The sequence below is a fragment of the Salvelinus fontinalis genome, chromosome 32, assembly GCF_029448725.1.
Source record: "Salvelinus fontinalis isolate EN_2023a chromosome 32, ASM2944872v1, whole genome shotgun sequence".
Taxonomy (NCBI): Eukaryota; Metazoa; Chordata; class Actinopteri; order Salmoniformes; family Salmonidae; genus Salvelinus; species Salvelinus fontinalis.
The window spans coordinates 30,961,063-30,983,349 of NC_074696.1; the positions used below are offsets into that span (position 1 = coordinate 30,961,063).

Sequence of the window (22,287 nt, forward strand, 5' to 3'; positions counted from 1 at the left end):
ACCTCAGCCTGGCATCGTCCTCTGAATACAACCACCTCCATCTCTCTCTCAGCTCCCTCACTCCCTTCAAGTTCCCTGGTGGTTGAGGGAAGCTGTGGTATTACCTGTCCTCAGGTGGAGACCTCAGCACCACCTGCTATTGGACCACTCTATGCCCTTGGGCCATCTCATTGGATGGGGAGAGGAGGCCCTTCATCAGTACCAGCACTCCTCTCTCTGCCCTGCCTCTCCGTGTCTTTCTCCCAGCACCCCTCTCTCTTCCCTGCCTGTTTCCCTGGCTGTGTGAGCTACAGTCTGAGGGGTCTCATTAACCACATCACAGGGAGTCTACCGTGTTGGCAAACTGTTTGCCTGCTTCACGTGAAGAGAGGCACAAAACAGTCTTTATGGCCAAGCTATGAACTCTGTGTAGAGTTTCACAAGTGATCAGTGGACCAGACACAGATCTCACCAGCCGTCTGTTAACTCACTGTGCTTCTGATACGTCCTAATGTACAATGGGTCACGGTCATCATCAATTATGATGGACTATGTCTATCTACACACTCTAGTGTGCATCACTGCTCTTTACAGAGCAACCAGGTCAGTGTATTACAGACCAGATGGACGTGTGTCTCGTGATGGTAACATTAACACAGAGCTGTTACTACCACATATCATCATTCTAGGTAGTAGGAGTTATAGGGGGGTGGCCCTTTTATGATGAAGCTAATATTATCTCCCGTGTCATTTCCTGTCCGACAAGATGGATTGAGACGACGCTATGTCGATGCTCCAGGTGTGGAAACTTGATTAGAGAACATTACTGTGATTGTACAGGCTTGCTTTGGTGACCAATTGGTTCCTTTTTCTGTGAATCGCGCTTTTGTGATGAATAACATTGCCTGAGACTTGTATACTTGTATTAGCTCTCTCCCCGAGCTAACGCCTTGGCTTTAGCTTGACGGGCTAACACAGTCTTGTGGCGTGCAGGATACCTGGGTCTGAACTGTGTTCAACTGATCTGGAATGAGGGAGGGAGGGAGGGAGGGAGAGAAAGTGTGCGTGGGTGCCTTCCTGCCTGCGTTTGTATTATCAGAGAGAGGCATCAGTAATTCTATTTGACACAGTCGACCACCACTGTTGCACTGAGAGGGACCTCCAGGGACCTTCATGGAAGAGAGGCAAGCTGGGCGACAGGAGGAAGGAGATGGCAGCCGGAGGATTGGTGCTTTCACACAGGCTCACCCCCTTCACAGGTTTCCTCTGAACAACGCTATCTCACTCATATTTACTCTCTCCCTCTATCTCCCTCTCCCTCTCCCTCTCTCTCTCCCTCTCTCTCTGTCTCTCGCCCTCTCTCTCTTTCTCCCTCTCTTTCTCCCTCTTTCTCCCTCTCTCTCTTTCTCCCTCTCTCCCTCTCTCTATCTCTCTCTCTGTCTCTCTGTCTCTCTCTCGCTCTCTCTTGCTCTCTCTCGCTCTCTGTCTCTGTCTCTCTCTGTCTCTCTCTCTGTCTCTTTCTCATGCGTGAGACGCATCCACACTAACACACACACTCTCTTTCACGTGCACCCATTCACACATCCCCTTTCAGTGCTGTGCAGTAATGAAAGATGTGTGGGGCGATGCGTGAATGGATAGAGGGTGGTGGTGTAGCTTTCTGTGATGACCGTGACAACTGGTGATGTTTCACTGTTGGCCGCACACACACACACACACACACACACACACACACACACAGAGAGATTTGCCTGTGGTACCGTCATTTCTCTGAGTGCGATATATAGCAGAGATGTCTTCTGCATCTGACTGAATGAGCTCTAGGAAGGGCAATAACCCCAAGGATCAATCAAATCAATCAATCAAATGTATTTATATAGCCCTTTTTACATCAGCAGATGTCACAAAGTGGTGTACAGAAACCCATCCTAAACCCCCGAACAGCAAGAAATGCAGGTGTAGAAGCTAGATATTATTCTAGATGTTCTAGGTCACACTACTGACATGACTCATTTAGTACTCTCATCTGACACAGATATGCCACTAATACCAGTGCACAGATAACACTTCTGTATTGTGCATGCTGGGTGACCTGGCAATGTTTCTACAGATTATCTGTGGCTTTCTCTGAGGCTTTGTCCTGACACAAGAACACAACATACACAACTATACTGAAGAGGGCTATTAGTAATCAAACAGTGTCCTCTCTCTCTGTGGCTCTGTGTCTAACCAGCCAACTGCCATTGAACAGAGTAATGGGAGAGTGATGAGGAGTGTCTTGGGACCCATATTAATCATCGACTTCTCTGGTGATTAGAAGGGTGGGACGAAGGTAGAGACAGAGAGAGTGGGAGACAGCGCAGCAGAGAGAGAGAGAGCTTTCTGAGTTGGCTCATCTGAACACGGACGAGGTCATTGTAAACCAATAGGACCATGGAGGTGTCTCACCTCTATTACAGAGACACTAGAAAGCACTTGACACATCCCATGAGGATTCAACAGCAACGTGCAGGATTTGTAGCACGCATCGGATTTAGCATCCCCCGACCGTAGTCACTTCACAACATTCTATAAACGCTAGAATCAGCCAATGGGGAAAATGTAATATCACAATGAAATGTAGCATATAATAAATGTGATAATGGCGCTGAGGCTTTGAAACCCCAGGCACTGTATCAAACACACACACACTATCTGTTCTATTTTTAGCAGCAGACCCTGTTATTTAGAAGGAGAAGAACGGACCGCTCCTTGTTGCCAGAGGTGTCTGTTCTGTTCTTTTTCCCCCTTGTTTTCAACTTCATTCATCTGTTCATTCAGCGGGCCACTTCTCTAATCTCATCCCTCTATCTCTCTCATTCATCACCAGAGCTTCGCCACACACAGACTCTCTGTCTCTCTCACACACGCTCTCTCCTCCCCCTTTGCATTCTGTCCATCTGATGGCAGAGACAGCCACGCTGCAGCCCCAGAGATCAGCCCGTCTCTAATGATGAAGAAAGGAGTGGTTGGTCAGCCAGTCAGCCCCTGTCACCTCTGTTTACACTGTCCCCTATTTTAAAAAATCATCCGCTTTACTTGGTGGCTGTAGCTTTATATCAATGGCCAAGTCCCAGTGGCTCCCCAATTGCCCCTCTTTATCCTAATCTGTCAGTGGCCAAAGTGTCTCTGTTATTCATTTTCTTGTTTCTCCATCACAACAGCAGTAATATTAGACGTTATCCCACTTATTGATTTGGAAAAAACCCACGTTTTCTGCAACCCTCCCATTTTGAGGACACGCCTGCTCCGTTGAAGGTACAGTAAGCTACAGAGCATTACATTTTCATTTACGGAGAGAAATATACTGTGAAATCACTTCTGCTGAGCTGTGCCTTTGTTTGTTTAGCCTGCTCTTCGTTCCAAATGTCACCCTATTCCCTAATAGTGCACTACTTTTGACCAGGACCCATAAGGCACAGTGCAATATGTGGGAATAGGGTGCCATTTGTGACGCAGTCTTAGACTTAAGGCGGCGCTATATTGTGTTCATATTGATTCTGGCAGACCAACACACTCCACTGTGCTGATGAAGGGCCTGAGTGCATAATATTGCCTTTGTTCTTAACTGTATTTCAACTGACTAAAACAAATTTCATCATACAGTACCTTCGGAAAGTATTCAGACCCCTTGACTTTTCCCACATTTTGTTAAGTTACAGCCTTATTTATTTATAAAAAATAAAAATACACACCTGTCTATATAAGGTCCCACAGTTGACAGTGCATGTCAGAGCAAAAACCAAGCCATGAGGTTGAAGGAATTGTCCGAGACAGGATTGTGTCAAGGCCCAGATCTGGGGAAGGGTACCAAAAAATGTCTGCAGCATTGAAGGTCCCCAAGAAGAAAGTGGCCTCCATCATTCTTAAATGGAAGAAGTTTGGAACCACCAAGACTCTTCCTAGAGCTGGCCAAACTGAGCAGTCGAGGGAGAAGGGCCTTGGTCAGGCAGGTGACCAAGAACCCGATGGTTACTCTGACAGAGCTCCAGAGTTCCTCTGTGGAGATGGGAGGACCTTCCAGAAGGACAACCATCTCTGCAGCACTCAGCCAATCAGGCCTTTATGGTAAAAGGCACATGACAGCACACTTGGAGTTTGCCAAAAGGCACCTAAAGACTCTCAGACCTTGAGAAACAAGATTCTCTGGTCTGATGAAACTAAGATTCAGCCTGGTACCATCCCTACGGTGAAGCATGGTGGTGGCAGCATCAATCTGTGGGGGTGCTTTTCAGTGGCCGATCCTGAGTCCCATTGTCGTGCTGTTCATGCGCCGCCATCACCTCATGTTTCAGCATGATAATGCACGGCCCCATGTCGCAAGGATCTGTACACAGTTCCTGGAATCTGAAAATGTCCCAGTTCTTACATGGCCTGCATTCTCACCAGACGTGTCACCCATTGAGCATGTTGGGATGCCCTGGATTGACGTGTACAACAGCGTGTTCCAGTTCCCACCAATATCCAGCAACTTCGCACAGCCATTGAAGAGAAGTGGAACAATATTCCACAGGCCGCAATCAACAGCCTGATCAACTCTGTGCGAAGGAAATGTCACGCAGCATGAGGCAAATCGTGGTCACACCAGATACTGACGGATTTTCTTATCCACGCCTGATCCTTTGTTTTTAAGATATCTGTGACCAACAGATGTATATCTGTATTCCCAGTTATGTGAAATTCATAGATTAGGGTCTAATGAATTTATTTCAATAGACTGATTTACATATATTTGAACTGTAACTCAGTTAAATCTTTGAAATTGTTGCATGTTGCATTTATATTTCTGTTCAATGTAAAAAAGCAGTGGAACTGGTTTCGAGGTCCGTATTTGAATTTGAGGGCTTTACAGGATAAAGTTCACAGGCTGTGACACATCTGAAATGCATCTTTAAGGGCACGTTGACAAACTAGATATCGGTTATTCTGGTCTGAGCTGCCTTTCAACTGGCTCTAAAGTTATCCGGCTCTCTCACTGTCAGATAGAGTAGTGTCCTCCCTCTAGTCACGTGTTTGTCTCGCTGGCATCTCTCTGTGTCATGGCAGCATGCATTGTATTTGATGCCGGCCCAACCCAGCACGCTGCAACTTATCTAGCTCACTGTCAGAGAGAGTTGTGTCCTCCGACTGTGAATGACCTGTTTCTGCCTCTCTCTCTAGTCTAGTGTGTGTGGCAGTATGACTTTGACGTTGGTGCCCGACCCTGGCTCACTGAACAGGCAGGGGGACAGGACTGGTTGACCATGCAGGTCTTAATACAGACTGCCACTCTGACTTCTCCCTCAGACAGCACAGCGCATCAGGACGAGTGTATAGAGTCGAGGGATGGCGAGGCAGGATAAGACAAGTGATCGGTATAGCGATGAGGCGGGACGTTAATGGGGGCGAGATGCCAGGCGTCCGACCAACCAAGAAAGGGCGCCCGAAAGAGTTGGGCCAAGGCAGCTGTCGTCAAGCATCGTTGAGTGTTTTGATTGACAGGCAAGCAGTCGTTGAGAGGGAGGGACTTGGCGTGTTGTCATCAAAGAGGATATGATCAGAAGAGACGTAGCAAGGCTATAATTCATGTCATTATTTCCTGTGTCGCTCATCCTTCTCTCCCTTCTTGTCTTCCTTTCTCTTTCCTTCACCCCTCACTCTCTCCTTCCCCTTCTCTTTGTCTTCTCCCTCTCTTCCTTCCTTCCCCCTAGCACCGTCCTTTGGTACTTCTGTCCAGCACCTCCCTCTGTTTTCCCTAAACCCACTACACCCTCCGGGCATGGGTTGTTCTGGGGTAGTGTATGTGTCATGACTGTAAATATATATATATATATTTATATATATATATAAGATTGATGTGGCTGATGGTGTTTAGAAGGTCATGATCAGAGTCTGTTTAGTCTAATGAAGCAGCATTAAACAGAGCTTCTCTCTTCTCTGTGCGTTGTGAATGATCGAACCCGGCTGGCCCTCTTCCCTGTCCACACTGTCTTCCTCCGGGATCCACGCACGCACACACACACACACACACGCACACTCACATGCACACGCACGCACACACGCGCACGCACGCACACACGCACACTCACACGCACACGCACACTCACACTCACACTCACACGCACACGCACACGCACACAGAAAGACTGGGTTGTCAAACAGCTCTCCCTACCACAAAATTGGCAGTTTCTTCTCTGGTCTCCTAGTTCCTCTCAGTGTAGGCTATGATAACCACACCTGGTACAGGCACAGAGGAACCACCCACTGCCTTCATTCTCCTCTATCTGCGGAGGGAGGGAGCGTTTAGCTTCACGCTCACTGAGGAGGCGAGGATCTGTGATGGCACCCTTTTTCCCCTATATGGTGCACTACTTCTGACTAGGGCCCATCGGGAATAGGGTGCCATTTTAGACTCACTGGTTTCTCACTGTGGATGCTCCCATACACAACAGTACATCCACCAGTCAGGCACCAGAGCAGAGAGAGAGAACAGTGTGTGGACATCTGCACAGAAAGATCATCTCCTGTTTCTTATTGTTTTTCCTAATTAAAAACCCATCACTGAACGAGTGCAATTTGCACTAATGAGAAACCTGGAGGAGGGATGGAGGGAGGAGAGGAGGTTGGAGGTTCTGAGCTCAGGCAGCCTTCCCATCCCTATCCTCAGCCTCTGTAGAGCTGCCAGTAATGATCCATCCCAGGGCCAGCCAGTCACCTGCTGCTGGAGCTCCTTTATCTTGCAGGCATGGTTAATGGGCTAACAAGTTGCTAACTCAACACGCCAGACGCACAAACAGACGGACAGACAGACAAACAGACAGATAAGGAGCAGCCGAGCCACACGAGACCATGCACATGTGCTGCTGTGTTGGTGTTGATGTTGGATCAGTGGATAGCTGGGCCTGAGCCAGCCAGGCTCTCCTATCCCACCAGATACACTTGTCAAGGTGTGTTGTAGTTTACTTCAGAGACGACTTGGTTGCGTGTGTTTTGTTGCGTGTGTTCTGAGTGCTGGAAAAGTTACTATGTTGGCCTGTGTTTTGTCTGCTCCCCTGAACATTATTTATTGGATTAGACAGACAGGAATATACAGTATAGACACACACACACACGGACACGGACACGGACACACACATATACAGACCAGCCTCTATCTGAACCATTTAAACACTTGTGTTACTTAGTCTTCCTCCTAAGAGCTTCCCATAATTCCTCCCGCTGTGTTTTATGTCTACAGAGCAGAGCAGAACAGACCGCCATCTATAATTCACTTGGTTTGGGTAACTTGGTGTCCTCTTCTTTTCTGCTGTTTTTAGAAAGCTGAGTGCTATTTAAGGAGCTGCCGCTCACATGCCGCTCAAGTATTATAACTGAATAATTCATGGGGGGAGGGATGGAGTCAGGGATGAGCGAAGACGGAAAATGAGGTGAAGAAAGCAATAACTTATATGTTTGTGTGCACCACTTAGTTCCCTGACGTTGATAACAGAAGCCATCGTCTTGTCTGGCCACACTGGTTTAATTATCTCTCTGGTCGTCTTTCTCTCTCTTTGTCCCTCACAATCTCCCTCTCTCTCTCCGACCCCCTCACTCTCTCTCTCTTTCACTGTTTCTCCCTCTTTCTCTCTCTTTCTCCCTCTTTTTCTCTCTTTCTCCCTCTCTCTCTCTCTCTCTCTGTCTCTCTCTATGTCTCTCTCTCTCTCTTTCACTGTTTCTCTCACCCTCTCTGTCTCTCTCTTTCTCCCTCTCTTTTTTCTCTATCTCTCTCTATGTCTCTCTCTCTCTCTTTCACTGTTTCTCTCACCCTCTCTGTCTCTCTCTTTCTCCCTCTCTTTTTTCTCTCTGAAAGTCTTTGTCATCCAAGCTTCATGAAGTCTGACAAATTTCACATTGTGGTTTTGTGTGTGTGACATTTTCTTGATATTTTAGCAGTTGCTGTTGTTAACCTAATTACCGACAACGTTGAGCAGCTATTTAAAAAGATCATCAGTTCAATCAATTACTCCAAAGGTCATGTCTGTTTGGGTATGGTGAAATTTTGTCAGCTGGTGATTGTCAAGCAATAACTGCCGGTCCCAGGGTAATTGACCGTTAATTAACATAAACACGTTTGGCATTTCCTGGCTTCCACACACAGCCTACAAGCCACTGATGCAGACCTTTGGAACATCTACATTTTAAAAAGTCCAAATCCATTTAATATAGCCTAAACCATCATAATAAATCCATATTTATTTTAGACGGGTCTAAAGAAACATGAAGAAAATGTAGTCTATTTCATTAGAACAGGATAGCATACCGACTTGGCCTTATGTTAGGTCCTGATCTGGCTATGCCATATGGCTGTGGGCTACACTAGTTCATTTAGCAGACAAGCTTTGCTTAGAATTCCGTGGCATTATTTTATATTATTTTATAGTATGAAGAATACAGTTGAACACAGCTGAATAAAATGGAAAGGATATTTTCTCCAAATGATTTGAGGGAGTGTGGACATGCGGCTACTCTGTGTTGAGCAGTTAACAAAGAAACAGGTCCTCCTATATGCTTCATTTTGAGTTATTTATGCAACTTTAGTTGTGATACAAACCGGCTACTGTATATATTTTGATTTGAAATACATTCTAAGGCTGCCTGATGCGACTCTAATGATGATGTTGAAAAAAGTCTCATGAAAGGCATTAGCTCTGCTTTGTTTCTTGTGCAGGCTGCACACACTTAGAATATTCTCATCAGGCCTCGAATTTCCCGGTGACCGTAATTCCCCCTCAAAAATCCCTGCCTTTTGCAGTCCGTTGGGCCGTTGTGCCCTTGGGCTGAATATAATCATTATAATTCCCTGCTCCAGGCTGCCAATCACCATCTCCGAAGCTCATCTCACTCACATGGCTCTCTCAGACATGTCAATTGTTATTAGCCAATGCCATCACGTGATGGGGAACCTTCTCGCAGGCATTTCAGCTCTGAAGTAGGCTACAGGTGAGGATTGGGGATGCAACTGCGTGCATCCTTCTTAGCGAATTTTGAGGCACCTATTGAAAATGTTAGCAAACAGCAAAAGCACTAGCCTGTGTCAATTTACTATCCCCCATAGTACAAATATTCCAGACATACTCTGGGAAAATTGTGGGATGCGATCGATAGATCCCAAATGAATACAACCACTCGCATCAAAAACACTTTTAAAAGCAATGAGGCTTGATGCAACGGATCAGAATGTTTAGCTTAAAATGTTGAAAACTATTAGGCTATTTCTTCACATTATAAGCGCAGCAATGCACACACAGCAGTAGGTTATAAGGTCAAATGTTCCAAAAGGGTGCATTTTTAATGGTGAAAATGATCTTCCTCAAACTTGACTCACGCGGCGCCTACGTATGCCAGTTAGGCTCTACACCGGTTGTAAAGCGGATTAATGTGCTTCATTTTAAGAAGTTATTTGGTCACTTTAGTTGTGATACAAACCTTATCAAAACATATAGGCCTATGGGCTAGGCTACATGAGGTGTGCGAATGATTTGAAAAAATAGAGGGGGAAAAAGGCATGCTTTGTTTCTTCCCTTACTGAACATGCACATTCACAAGTGATAATATGTAATTCACAAGTGATAGGCTAATATTGTCACCCATCAGACTATTCTTGATTTAGTCTTGTCTTTACATATACTAAATAATATATGTTTGAAATTAGTTTTGATTTAGAATGGAACATTATCATGCACCTGTCTAGGGACAGGGGCAGGGGGAAACATTTGTCATCTATGCACCTGAGCTCAATTTTGAGTCTCATAGCAAAGGGTCTGAATAATTATGTAAATAAGGTATTTCTGTTTTTTTTATTTCTAATGAATTTGCACAAAAAAATTACCTGATTTTGCTTTGTCGTTATGGGGTATAGTATGTAGATTTATTTTTATTTAATCCATTTTAGAATAAGGCTGTAACGTAACAAAATGTGGAAAAAGGGAAGGGGTCTGAATACTTTCCGAATGCACTGTAAATAGCTAATGGAGGACACTTTTCCCTTGGTTCATTTTCAGGCCAGCCAGGTAGGCTGTACTCCTGTTGTGAAGAGAAGCAATGTGCTTAATATTGGGAAAGTTGAGAAATTAATATAGTAGCCTATAGAAAGCTAACGGGATCCTCCTATTTTTAATAGAAGCCATCAAAACTATGTTTTCTCACACAATTACATGCCTATAGAAATGCTGCGCAACATGAACTCATAGGCTCTCATGAAGTGTTTGATTAGATTTTTGATTACATTTTCATTGATGTCAGAGTACCAGGCAGTTAGCAAGTTTGGTAGGCTACCAATGACCATCAGCAGCATCAGAGCTTTGCGAAGCCTAGTTACATGACTAAACGGTCATGACTCGTTACCGCTGGTGTGGTAGTAGTACGGTCACTGTAAGATCCCATATACGGTGTTTATTCAGACTGAATTAATAGTGTTGTGAAGGACTGATATAATGTCAACTGGGGACATCACACCCTATTCCTTGTATAATATACTACGTTTGAATAGGGCTATTATATTTATCAGCTGTGAACTCTTGGGTAGGTTGTTAATACAGTTTGAATCATCAGGCCACTCTGTCTCAGATATCCTCCAAAAGGCCCTGGGTGCGTCCCTCTTCCATATTTAGTGCACCATTTTTTACCCTGGCCCTGTTCAAAGGTAGTGCACTATATAGGGAGCAGGGTGCCTTTTGGGACCTAGCCCTTGTTGTGATTAGTCCTCTGATGTTAGTCTCCTGATGTTGTCTTGAGTGAATAGTCTTACCTGATAAAAGCAGACGCGACCATCTTAATAGACATGAGATTATTCATGAGTCTGTCTAGCTTCCTGTGATCACTGAAGAAGGAGAAGACCCTTACTGTTGTCATGTAACACACTTCATCATGGCTAATTAAGGTGTGTGTGCTAGGGCTGGGTGATATATACAATTCGTTTCATTCATTTGAATGTGTTTTTGCGCAATATTCCAAATGCCTGTATCGCAAAAATCAAGGTTTTAGGGTTTTCGTTTTTTTAAGGGTTTATGTCCGCTTGTTTGCATGTTGTCTTTTTGGTCCTGTCTCCTTCGCTCCTTCTGTGCTGTGTGCACCTTCCCATTTACACCAGAGATCAGTATATAATGACAAGATGCACGTCTCCGCCCTAACAATCCTAGTCGTTGTCCCAAAGGCGGGAAGGCAGGCGACAAGCTTAGGTCCAAAATATCCCATAGAAATGCTTTGTGCTTATTTTGGATAGATTTTGGCGAGAGAGGAGGCCTCCCGAGTGGTGCAGTGGTCTAAGGCACTGCATCGCAGTGCTTGAGGCGTCACTACAGACCCGGGTTCAATCCCAGGCTGTGTCACAGCCGGCCGTGACCGGGAGACCCATGAGGCGGTGCAAAATTGGCCCAGCGTCGTCCGGGTTAAAGGCGGTTTTGGCCTGCCCGGATTTCCTTGTCCCACCGCGCGCTAGCGACTCCTGTGGCGGGCCAGGCACCTGCAAGCTGACTTCTGTCGCCAGCTGGGCGGTGTTTCCTCCGACACGTTGGTGCGGCTGGCTTCCGGGTTAATCGAGCACAGTGTCAAGTAGCAGTGAGGCCTGGCAGGGTCATGTTTAGGAGGGTGCATGGCTCTCAACCTTCGACTTCTCCCAAGTCCGTAGGGGAGTTGCAGCTGTAACAAGACTGTAACTACCAATTGGATATCACGAAATTGGGGGAAACAAGGGGGGAAAGTACAAAATAAAATTATTTTGGCGAGAGTGAAACCTCGCTTTGCCTCTTCCACTCTGTTTATACACACACCAAGCCCCTCCCCCTGCCACTCACACCAACAAAGTTAAAAGATCACTTCTTCCTCATTGACAAGTGGTTTCAACTCGCTATTTGCATTTGAGGTTTGGTCCAACAGAATGGGTCATATGGACACTGAAACACATTGAGACATTATTTTACTGTAATAGAGGGTTAACCTTTCTAATGATACCCTTTTTATGTCTCAACCGTTCAACCCTTCAAATTGTGCGCAGAGCAGACACTACTAAAAGAGGAGAAGAAATGCTCCGTTTGTTGTGCGCGGCGTTGGGGTGCCACTTACCGCTAACAGCATTTTTGCCAAAGACTGTTATACTAGCTGTCTAGTCTGTTTTATAAATGTGCAATAAGCATGAAACACAAATATATAAGGAATTGGCAACCTAATTCTGAGGAATAAGGTAGGCCACTTGATTTCAACATCTGAGCAGGCCAGCAAGTGGACAGGAAGTGTTGTTCAAACAGTTGGAGACTGTTCACAATTCAACTGTTCTGCCTTGTTAGCTAGCAAATAGATCCAAGTTTGCCAAACTTGAAATATAAAGAATAGCTGGTTACTCACATGGGCTTGTGCTGGAGAGGTTTGTTTATGAGACCTGTGTTCATTTTCTATAATTCCTGCTACAAGAAGTGAGTCATTATTAGTGAATGTGTATAATGCATGGTTCTGGTTCCATTTGTAACAAAAAGGGGATTTTCATAGACTTGAAAGATTATTGCAAAAAAGCATTTTGATTAGCCTAATTTCACATGGCCTGAATTGATTCGATTATTGCTGACCGTTTGAAATGCAGTGTATTTGACCTTTAATTGTACAATAACACTTATTTAAAAGATCTCGATATACAGTGCCCTCCATAATGATTTGGACCGTGCAGCATTTTCTCTTCTTTTGGCTCTCTACTCCAAAAGGTTTAGATTTGAAATCAAACAATGACTATGAAGTTAGAGTGCAAACTGTCAACTTTAACTTGAGGGCATTTTCATACATATCGGCTGAGCCGTTTAGAAATTACAGCACTTTTTGTACATAGTCCCCTAAAGTATTTGGACAAATTCACTTATGTGTATTAAAGAAGTAAAAAGGGAAATATTTGGTCCCATATTCATAGCACGCAATGACTACGTCAAGCGTGTGACAAAACATTTGTTGGATGCATTTGCTGTTTGTTTTGGTTGTGTTTCAGACTATTTTGAAATGAAGAGTAAATAATGTATTGTGTCATCTTGGAGTCACTTTTATTGAAAGTAAGAGTATAATGTTTCTGACATTAGCATGGATGCTACCAGGATTATGGATCATCCTGAATGAATCGTGAATAATGATATGTGGAAGTTAGACTGACATGGTGAAACCACTTTCTTTTATTTGCAGACATTATTTCAGTAGGATAATGTTTCATACTTTTCAGTGTGATTATGTATTCATATTGTTTTCTTATCTGAACAGTGGCGGTCGGTGCTGTTTAAGATGAAAGAAGCATGGCCTTGTTTATTTTACAGCATATTGGATGACAGTCATTCATTTTCCATTCAGCCAGTTCAATGTAACATCGATAGGTTTAGGCTACTACAAGATAGAACATTTTTACCTATACCCATCATGAAGTTTTTACAATTTAGCATATGAATGAAAGTTTACAACGTTCATTGAGAGAATTTTGAGTAATCATTAGTCCAACCGTTTCAAATGAGAGTTTCTATTGGACAAATTCAGATATATTTATCCCTGTTTCGCTTCCGTTTAACAAAAGTTTTTCAACAGAATCGGCGGGAATGAATTCGCCCCTGATCACACAGAAACAGTTCAACTTTCATAGCAACCACATAAAAACAGCATGATCAATTTTCTCGTTGTATAAATAATTCCTTCTCACAACCGTCTATGCGCTCTCTCACCTTTTCCTTTCACTTGTGGACTTCAGTGCAAAACACATCAGCTGTCTGTGACCAGGTGAAAAAACCTTCCTAAGCCAAGCCTTCATATCATGACTGCTAACCGCTACACACAGGCAACATCGTTTGTACCTCATAGTCAACATAGCTCCTAGAAGTAACGCAGTAGAAAACCTGCGACAATCACGCAGTACAGTGTACAGTCAGAAAGCAGTTTAGCAGTTACAAGACGGGCCCCGGTGGCAATAAATTAATACAGCGAAAAGCATACCTTGTCTTGGAAAACGTACAGTGTTGGATAGCCATAGCCAGCTAGCTAACATAGTGTCCCTCTCTGTTTGATCCAGGTGTTTGAGCTAGCTAAGTGAAAATAAAAAATAAAAATACCACCAAAAATAGCTAGCTCTCTCTCTCTCTCTCTCCAGCCACCCCTAGTCATAGACTGTTCTCTCTGCTACCGCACGGCAAGTGGTACCGGAGCCAAGTCTAGGTCCAAGAGGCTTCTAAACAGCTTCTACCCCCAAGCCATAAGACTCCTGAACACCTAATCAAATGGCTACCCAGACTATTTGCATTTCCCCCCTCTTTAACACCACTGCTACTCTACGTTGTTATCATCTATGCATAGTCCCTTTAATAACTCTACCTACATGTACATATTACCTCAACTAACCGTTGTACCGGTACCCCCCTGTAAATAGTCTCGCTATTGTTATTTTACTGCTGCTCTGTAATTACTTGTCGCTTTTATTTCTTATTCTTTTCTGTATTTTTAAAAAACTGTGTTGTTGGTTAGGGGCTCGTAAGTAAGCATTTCACTGTAAGGTCTACATCTGTTGTATTTGGCGCATGTGACTAATAAAATGTGATTTGATTTGTTTCAGTCCTTTGTCAATAGCTCATTACCCTGCTATAAGGAGCTGTAGAGGGGCATACATTGCATCTATCTGGCTCTCATGAAATTATTAGTCCTTTATTGCAAGGTATGCCGTTTTCTGAACTGTACTTTCATCCGTTATGACCAGGTTGGGTAGTGCAAGAGACGCTCTGGGATGTTTTTGATGACTTATTGAGCTGTAAATATCTGAGGGTTAGGTATAGATGAATGGTTAGGGTTAGCTTTTATTGAACTCTATAGCTACATAGTTAGGGTATTTGGAGGTTACTGTGACCTACTGTACCATGACATTTACCCATCAGGCACTCTGTTCCTTCCAGCCTGTTAACCCTTAACCCCAGAAAGGTCATTCTACTTCCCTCCAGTACAATATGGTGCATTTTTACTCAAAATACAACCAACATGATTTTTCCACTTGCCCTGGATGAGTACAAGACAGTTTTTTGGATGCATTTCACTGTTGTAAATATTACATTTATTATAGCTCATCAAGCTCCTCATCGCACAACAGAATTATGATGATTAGACTACATCCTAAAAGCAACTTGTCATTTCATACAGAATGACTGTGGCCACCTCTCAACCTTGTCTTGTTATTTTAACAGCCATTTAAATCAAAGCTTGATTTGTTACACAAGTCAATTATCTTCATAGAGCGCAGGATTGTGTTGTGCTCAAGGAGTAACCACTTCTTAATGATCAGTAGCACTAAAGAGCATCTCTGAAAATGGGAAACATGACCCTTCCTTTAGTTGGACATGTGTCTTGTCCACTGTAACAAGGCCCTGGTCAGGTTAGTAGAGATAATGCCATCCTTCATGGTCTGAGTGGAGGACAGAGGAGCATGTCGGAGCCTGATTGGAGACAGTTGATTGGACCTGTAAGTTTAACAAAGGGACACTGATTGGACAAGCTGCAGGGTTAATGAGGTGTTGTAGACAAAAGCGACTGTTCAAATGTACACCTTGACACGCTGCCTTGATTGACCCAATGTGTTGGGCATGCATTGTAAGTGGTATGCAAGTATGGGACAGTAGAAAGTACCTAGCAAGAGAGAAAGCGACTGAGACACAGAGATATCGAGAGGGTGAGACAGACAAGACAGGGTGATTGATTGATGGTGAAGTAGTGCAGAGATGTTTTGGAGAGTTCACAGTGATTTAATTTAGAGGCCAGAACTTGGACTGCTTAGCATAAGCATAATTTAGCCTGACCTTCACTGAGCTGTTAAACATTTCACATCATTTCTCAGTGCTGTGTCTTTCAGGGCAAAGTAATGATGCGTCACTCAAAGCAAAGCAGCAATTCTGTTGTCAGTCTGTTACTATACGGGTTTCATTCAGTGGTTATGACGATTATGATGGTGATATGTTGCTTGTTATTATCATAATTATGATCGTTACTCTATTAGTGAGTGATTTGATGTGAGTAATAGATACTGTAACAGTGAGTTGTCCTAATTCGACAATTTTTTGAACCAGTGCTTATCACATACCAAGATCACCTAAGAACTATTTTCTCTATTTACAAACAATTGTATTCGACAAACTACTTCAGATATATATTTTTTAAATGTATTTTTTTACCTTTATTTAACTAGGCAAGTCAGTTATGAACAAATTCTTATTTACAATGACGCCCTACACCGGCCAAACTCGGACGTCGCTGGGCCAATTGTGCGCCGCCCTATACATTATTATGCAATGTACTTATACAATGTCGGCCTACTTAATAGCAGAGCTTCAGTGTCTGTATAATAACACACCCACCAGCATTGTTTGTTCTCTCTATCTCTCTCTGTCTCTCTCTCGGATCTGAAATTGACTGTATTAATTTCAGAACACATTAATTTCAGTGAGGGCTGTAATTAAAGCACTGTGTTAAAAATATTAGTAGTTCTGCAGTGAGTCGCACATTATCAGCACTATCGCCCAAGGATCAGAACAAAACACATTCTGTTTCTGGGGCTGAGCATTCTTAAAGCTAGACAGAGAAACACACACACGCAAACAGGCTCAGTCATGTATAACAAATTGTATCTTTGTTATCCAAACCTTGGATGTCGTCTCCAGACTTGTCACTTTCACTAAACCTCATTATTTCTTTCATTTACAAACGGTACCATCCTCCCTCTATCTCCTGCCCTGCCTCTAAAGAAAGACGTGTCCCATCCTGGAATAATGACTCTTTTGTTTACAAAGTAAAGTGAAGACCCTGAGAAGCTGAGGAAATAGTGGAGCATGCTGTCTTGTCTCCTGTTTGTATAACCAAGGGGAAATGCAGGAGCAACGTTTTAATGAGAGGACCTGGATTCACACACTTGGCATATCACAGCATATATAACCCCTATATACCCCTATCACAGCATATATAACCCAGAGATACCCCTATCACAGCATATATAAACCCTAGATTCCCCTATCACATCATATATAACCCCTATATACCCCTATCACAGCATATATAAACCCTAGATTCCCCTATCACATCATATATAACCCCTATATACCCCTATCACAGCATATATAAACCCTAGATTCCCCTATCACATCATATATAACCCCTATATACCCCTATCACAGCATATATAAACCCTAGATTCCCCTATCACATCATATATAACCCAGAGATACACCTATCACAGCATATGCAGTGCCTTCGGATAGTATTCAGACCCCTTGACTTTTTACACATTTTGTTGCTTTACAACCTTATTCTAAAATTGATTAAATAAATAAAAATCCTAAGCAATCTACACACGTTACCTCATATTGACAAAGCGAAAACAGGTTTTTAGAAGTTATGTAAATTTATTAAAAATAAAGAACAGAAATACCTTTTTTTAAATAGATTTTCAGACCCTTTGCTATGAGACTTTGAGCTCCGAGGCTTCCTGTTTCCATTGATCATCCCTGGTGTTTCTACAACTTGATTGGAGTCCACCTGTGGTAAATTCAATTGATTGGACATGATTTGGAAAGGCACACACCTGTCTATATAAGGTCACACAGTTGACAGTGCATGTCAGAGCAAAAACCAAACCACGAGGTTGACGGAATTGTCCGTAGAGCCCCGAAACAGGATTGTGTCAAGGCACAGATCTTATGTCTGCAGCATTGAAAGGCCCCAAGAACACAGTGGCCTCCATCATTCTTAAATGGAAGATGTTTGGAACCACCAAGACTCTTCCTAGAGCTGGCCGCCCGGCCAGACTGAGCAATCGAGGGAGAAGGGCCTTGGTCAGGGAGGTGACCAAAAACCCGATGGTCATTCTGACAGTGCTCTGTAGTTCCTCTGTGGAGATGGGAGAACCTTCCAGAAGCCCAACCATCTCTGCAGTGCTCCACCAATCAGGCCTTTATGGTAGAGTGGCCAGACGGAAGCCACTCCTCAGTAAAAGCCACCTGACGGCCCACTTGGAGTTTGCCAAAAGGCACCTAAAGGAGTCTCAGACCATGATAAACAACATTCTCTGGTCTGATGAAACCAAGATTGAACTCTTTGGCCTGAATGCCAAGCGTCACGTCTGGAGGACACCTGGCACCATACCTACGGTGAAGCATGGTGGTTGCAGCATCATGCTGTGGGGATGATTTTCAGAGGCAGGTACTGGGAGACTAGTCAGGATCGAGGCAAAGATGAACGGAGCAAAGTACAGAGAGATCCTTAATGAAAACCTTCTCCAGAGTGCTCGGGACCTCAGACTGGGGTAAATGTTCACCTTACAACAGGGCAACGACCCTAAGCACACAGCCAAGAAAACGCAGGAGCGGCTTCGGGACAAGTCTCTGAATGTCCTTGAGTGACCCAGCCAGAGCCCGGACTTGAACCCGATCAAACATCTCTGGACAGACCTGAAAATATCTGTGCAGCAACGCTCCCCATCCAACCTGACACCTTGAGTGATCTGCAGAGAAGAATGGGAGAAACTCCCCAAATACAGGTGTGCCAAGCTTGTAGCATCATATCCAAGAAGAATCAATGCTGTAATCGCTGCCAAAAGTGCTTCAACAAAGTACTGAGTAAAAAGCATCTAAATACTAATGTAAATGTGATATTTCAGTTTTGTATTTTTTATAAATTAGCATACATTAAAAAAAAATTAAAAAGTTTTTGCTTTTAGAATAAGGCTGTAGAGTAACAAATTGTGGAAAAAGTCAAGGGGTCTGAATACATTCCGAATGCACTGTATAACCCCTCAATACCTCTATCACAGCATATGTAACCCCTAGAAACCCCTATAATAGCTTTGTGGTGACTTGATTTATATATTTTAATCTGGGTTTTTTGCCCCATGCTCTGTCACAATCACAATCCCAGCCTTTCATTTTTTTTCTGTGTTCTAAAAGTACATTGACTCGTTTTCATGTTGTTGAGTAAGTTGTGTAACCTTGGATGCGATAACGTTTTTTGAGGGTTGTGTAACTCGGACCTCTCGTTACATTTTGTCTTTTAACCTCACAATGGTGTCTCACCAGAACAGACATGTCTTTCATACGTTTCTCTTCCACTCAGAGCCCAACTCCATTCATGTAGTTGAATGTAAACCCTCTCTTTAAAGGGCCACTGCACTTTCTGATTTGGCCTCGTTTTGATGGTTGCTCATTAAGTAATGCTAGCGGCCCTGACAGAAGCCAAACGAAAGTTGTCCTGGGGGTGTGGTTTGATGTTGGTGTATTATGTTTGCGTATCGTACCCTGGCAGGTACTATTGTTTGTTCTGTCCTGACTCACCATACCAACAACAACATAAAAGATCAATCAAGAAATCTGTAATTAATTTAGAAGTTTCTGCTGAGGTCTTTCTCGCACAATTGTATAATCTCACTATCTATTACCAGAGTGTGTGTCTGTCTTTCTGTCAGTGTTTCATAGGGAATCATGATGCAAATTAGTTTTGGTATATTGACAAGTTGCAGTTGGGATGAAAGTGTGCTCTGATTGTATCAATTCAAAATTTTCCCCAAAAAGTGGCAGACTCGAGTGATTGACACTATCAAACACATCAGCAAGTGGCCAGGGATTATCAGCAAGGGTTATCTTAACATTACATTGGCGACGTGTTCACTTATGTTAGCAAGTCTGAGGCACTGCGTAATGGAGGTTCTGGCTGCTATGATTGGATAGAGCGTGCACAGCTGATAGAGTGCAATCAGCATAGCTGCTTCTCTTGTGTTAATGGGCACTGGGCAAGTGGGCATGATCGTAATCCATACCCATCCCAACTCTACAGTAAGTCGTAACAAATTCACAAAACTCAGTTTTGGACGAGACTGACTTTGTCACAAATTATCCTATTTACACTTAGTGGTCAATTTTGACACTACAATGAATGTTTCTGACTCATACCTTCTGAAGCTAAGCAGGGTTGGTCCTGGTCAGTCCCTGGATGGGAGACCAGATGCTGCTGGAAGTGGTGTTGGAGGGCCAGTAGGAGGCACTCTTTCCTCTGGTCTAAAAAATATCCCAATGCCCCAGGGCAGTGATTGGGGACACTGTCCTGTATAGGGTGCCGTCTTTCGGATGGGACGTTAAACGGGTGTCCTGACTCTCTGAGGTCATTAAAGATCCCATGGCACTTATCGTAAGAGTAGGGGTGTTAACCCCGGTGTCCTGGCTAAATTCCCAATCTGGCCCTCAAACCATCATGGTCACCTAATAATCCCCAGTTTACAATTGGCTCATTCATCCCCCTCCTCTCCCCTGTAACTATTCCCCAGGTCGTTGCTGCAAATGAGAACGTGTTCTCAGTCAACTTACCTGGTAAAATAACGGTAAAATAAATAAATAAATAAATAAATACCGATGCTACATAGGCCGTTTAAAACCAGAGAAGTTGGTTCTAAGGGGCAGTTGACCTTTAAAGGGAACCACTGTTTTCTCTTACTAATTGGAACTTAAAGGCTCTGGGCGAAAGGTATTGTTCACACACCTCAGAGTGAACTGCAGAAAGACGATAGGAGAGCTTCTCACATGGAGAAAGAAAGAGGGAGAGCATGCCTTTAAAACATGCTGTCCTTTAAACAATGGTTCATCACTCAAATGATTAGTTCCTAGAAAGGACATGAATGTCAGTGATACAATAACGGAATGTCTGCTTTCCCTGAAAGTTGAAATTCACCCACAGTGGGGAAGAAAATGTGGGACTATGTCCTACTCACAGTTGGGACACATTTGGGGAACATTTGAAACAGCAGCCAAAAGCTCTGTTACCTCAAACGAACACACACTCAGTTTTTTCCCATGAATCAGCAGCGGCTGTATTCCCCCTTGCTGTGTTTCTACAGTGCATTTGGATAGTATTTCAGACCTCACTTTTTCCACATTCTGTTACGTTACAGCCTTATTCTAAAATGGATTACATTGATTTTTTTCATCAATCTACACACAAAACCCCATAATGACAAATCAAAAAAAGTTTTTTAAAAACGAACTATAACATTTACATAAGTATTCAGACCCCTCAGTACTTTGAAGTACCTTTGGCAGCATTACAGCCTCAAGTCTTCTTGGGAATGATGCTACAAGCTTGATACACCTGCATTTGTGGAGTTTCTCCCATTCTTCTATGCCGATCCTCTCAAGCTCTGTCAGGTTGGATGGGGAGCATCGCTGCACAGCTACTGTACGTAACCATGGCAGCCTGATACCACATTGCTGAACTGCAGGAAAAAAATAAAACGTCAAACGTTTTTAAAATGTTTCCTTCCTCAGACCAAAAAACAGGAGCAGGGTAACAGCGCACTGCGGCCCCAGGGTGTGCGGGGCAGCAGGGTTTCCTTCTACCCCATATCTTTACGTAATTAAATGTAACTGATGACACTCATTTAGCAGCTATTGCCTGTCTGTTCCTCCCTAGGAGATCATCTGGCAGACTGGCATGGCTACATGCAGCCTCACTAGGAGTGGTTAGTGTGGAAGTGTTAAGACCGTAACAGCTAAGGCAGGTAAGGATCCTCCCACTGTAAGGCAGGCATGCATCCAGAGGAGGTGGAAGGAAGGAGACAAAGGAACATCCACTTTACGAAGACTGGTTATAAGAACGCTGGTGCAGAAGTTGATTGCGTTGAATTGTGATGTCTTGGAGCACTTCGCTGTGTTTGTGTGGCACCCTCAGAAATACATTAAAGGGTTTCCTTAATCAAGTGCCTTAATGACTTTTTCAAATTAAGATGCTTTGACTCAGACTGGAAAATAGTTTGCATGCATCCGCTCCCTGACTCCGACTAGTGTAGTCTTGCGTAGTCTAGCGTAGTCTAGCGTAGACTTGTGTAGACTAGTGTAGTCTAGCGTAGTCTAGTGTAGACTTGTGTAGTCTAGTGTAGTCTAGCATAGTCTAGTGTAGACTTGTGTAGTCTAGTGCAGCGTAGTCTAGCGTAGTCTAGCGTAGTGTAGTCTAGTGTAGTCTAGCGTAGTGTAGTCTAGCGTAGTGTAGTCTAGTGTAGTCTAGCGTAGTGTAGTCTAGTGTAGTCTAGCGTAGTGTAGTCTAGCGTAGTCTAGCGTAGTGTAGTCTAGCGTAGTCTAGCGTAGTGTAGTGTAGTCTAGCGTAGTGTAGTCTAGCGTAGTGTAGTCTAGCGTAGTCTAGCGTAGTGTAGTCTAGTGTAGTCTAGCGTAGTCTAGCGTAGTGTAGTCTAGCGTAGTCTAGCGTAGTGTAGTCTAGTGTAGTCTAGCGTAGTGTAGT

General features: G+C 43.6%; 1 protein-coding gene across 5 annotated transcripts in view; it reads left to right on the forward strand.

Annotated features, from left to right (window-relative positions):
* LOC129831073 (trafficking protein particle complex subunit 9-like) overlaps nucleotides 1-22,287 on the forward strand; it is a 364,192-nt gene that overhangs the window by 320,447 nt on the left and 21,458 nt on the right. Inside the window, exon 23 of one of the 5 annotated variants that reach the window (XM_055894097.1) lies at nucleotides 21,466-21,841. The exons of the other annotated variants lie outside the window; for them this stretch is intronic. Within the exon in view, the coding sequence (XP_055750072.1) occupies nucleotides 21,466-21,509 (44 nt within the window). The 3' untranslated portion in view covers nucleotides 21,510-21,841. Of the gene's footprint in view, nucleotides 1-21,465; nucleotides 21,842-22,287 lie in introns of those variants that run through there. 5 annotated transcript variants of the gene reach the window in all.